This window comes from Apteryx rowi, unplaced genomic scaffold (assembly GCF_003343035.1).
Source record: "Apteryx rowi isolate R43461 unplaced genomic scaffold, aptRow1 scaffold_492, whole genome shotgun sequence".
Classification (NCBI taxonomy): Eukaryota; Metazoa; Chordata; class Aves; order Apterygiformes; family Apterygidae; genus Apteryx; species Apteryx rowi.
Window position 1 is genome coordinate 71423 of NW_020450752.1, and position 1950 is coordinate 73372.

General features: G+C 69.0%; 1 protein-coding gene across 2 annotated transcripts in view; it reads right to left on the bottom strand.

Moving 5' to 3' along the window:
* Positions 1-384: 384 nt before the first annotated feature.
* The window catches only part of UFC1 (ubiquitin-fold modifier conjugating enzyme 1), a 2343-nt gene continuing 777 nt past the window's right edge, over positions 385-1950 (bottom strand). The window contains exons 2-6 of one of the 2 annotated variants that reach the window (XM_026079099.1): positions 1698-1765; positions 1331-1394; positions 1018-1094; positions 686-776; positions 438-606 (exon numbers count right to left, since the gene is read on the bottom strand). In XM_026079099.1, the coding sequence (XP_025934884.1) occupies positions 535-606; positions 686-776; positions 1018-1094; positions 1331-1394; positions 1698-1765 (372 nt within the window). In that variant the 3' untranslated portion in view covers positions 438-534. Of the gene's footprint in view, positions 607-685; positions 777-1017; positions 1095-1330; positions 1395-1697; positions 1766-1950 lie in introns of both variants that reach the window. The other variant, XM_026079098.1, reaches the window with a different exon arrangement.

The following is a 1950-nucleotide window of genomic DNA, read 5'->3' on the forward strand; positions in this document are numbered from 1 at the left end:
CACGTCCCTTAAAGGCGCAGCGTGTCTCCTCCTCCCGGCGCTCTTAAAGAGGCAGCGCCCCCTCAGGGCAGCGTTAGCGCAGGGTCGCGCCAGGCGGCTGCGGCTGGCGGCGCCGCAGGGCTCCCGCACCCCGGTGCGGCCCCGTGCCGGGAGGGAGCAGCRCACGGCGGGCTAACGGCGGACTCGGTGCCCTGGGGAGGCAACTGGGCCTAGAAATGCCTCATAGGCACCCTGAAACTGCTCTCAGCAGGGTCGGTCGGCGGTGGGCATCGCCAGCACGGCGAGGGGCTGCACTTGTGCCCCGCAGCCCTCGGCTGCCCGGGGGGCGACGGGAGCCTTGGCACAGCGGCCGCACGGCGCCCCAGAGAGCAGCGGACAACGGCAGGGTGTGCGGCTGCAGCGTTTATTGGAGAAGAGGAGGAAACAGAGCAGGGAGAGAAGACCGAGGGATCGGGGAGTCGCTCTTCGATGGAGTGGGAATCGCCCTCAGGGACGGCCCAGCTCCTGCCGGTGGCGGGCCAGGGTCTGCTCCGGTCATTTCTCCTTGTGCTGGACCAGGCCCTTGGCGATGAGGTCGGGGATCTCCACGGCCAGCCAGGGGCCCAGCTGTGGAGCGGGAGCAGATGCCGTGAGCGGCCCCGCRGCGCCACCCCCACGCGCTGCCCCGGCTCTCGCCCACACTCACCCCCAGCGCCATGAGATGGGCCAAGCCGAATTTGGGCACGTTCCTGGCCCACAGGGGCCGGAAATGCTCGGTGAGGCAGATCTTCCCTCCTCTGCGGGGAAGACGATGGAGCCGTGAGCTCCCCTTCGTGGCAAGCCGGAGCCCTCCCCAAGCACCAGCAAGAGCCTGGCACTGGCCCTGGACCCATTTTGGGGTGGTGGAAGCACCCCTCAGCCGGTAAAGCACTGGCCGTGGCCGGCACAGCCCCACAGCATGGCCACAGCCAGGGATGGTGCCCTACGTGCCCCCAGCCACTCTCGCTGGCAGCCCCCACATCCACCCAGACGCCCGACCTGTACATCTTGGCTGTCTTCCCGTCCAGCTCCGGAATGGCGATTTCAGGCGCAGTGCCTGGGTACGTCACAGGAATCTGTCAGCGGGGACACAGTGAGCATCGCTGCGGGGATCAGCACCCATGGACACCCTAAAGCCGTCCCCACAGCCGTGCCCGGAGGCAGCTCGCGGCATGGCTTTGACCGTTCCCTCCCCTGTCCCCCTGCGGTGGGTTTGGCCGCCATGGACATGGCTGGAGGAGCTCTGGGGTGCGGCAGGGAGCGGGGCAGAGCCCGGGGGGTCCCGACGCATCACCCACTCTGGGACACTCACATCAAACTCGATGGCAAACTCGTACTTGAGCAGGTCGTGGATGTACCAGCACTTCCCAAACCACCTGCAAGAGAGAGGACGTCGAGGGTGGCCGCCCCAGGCGCGGGGCCAGGACGCCTGGGTCCCCTCCGGCCTCTACCTGGGACACGCAGAGCAGCCCCAGGGGTGGCGGGGAGCAAATATCCCGGTGCTTCACGGCCAGCGCCAGGGGAAGAGGCAGTTTCGGGAGGGTTTTAGCCGCGCCGAACAGCCCCGAGCACCGACCGACATGGGGCCGACGGGCTCGAGGATCCTCGCAGCCGCACTGCCCGCTCTGGCCCAGGGCCCTGGCAATCCCCGCGGGCGCGCAGCCCTGCCGCTCACCCACCGCGTGCCCTCCTTGTTGGACTCCAGGCGGAACCAGTCGTTGTCGGCGTTCTTGTTGTTCTCCACGTACTGGGGAGGCAACGGGCGGCGAGTGGGAATGGCGTGACCCTGGCCCGGCTCAGCCCAACCGCTCGGCCCAGCCGGAGCCCCCCGGCCTGCAGGGCAGCCCTGCGATGGGGCTGCGGCAACTAGGAAGGGCCTGGGGCAACTGGGGGGACAACCCAGGGCAATGGGGGGGGGGGAAGTAGGGCAGC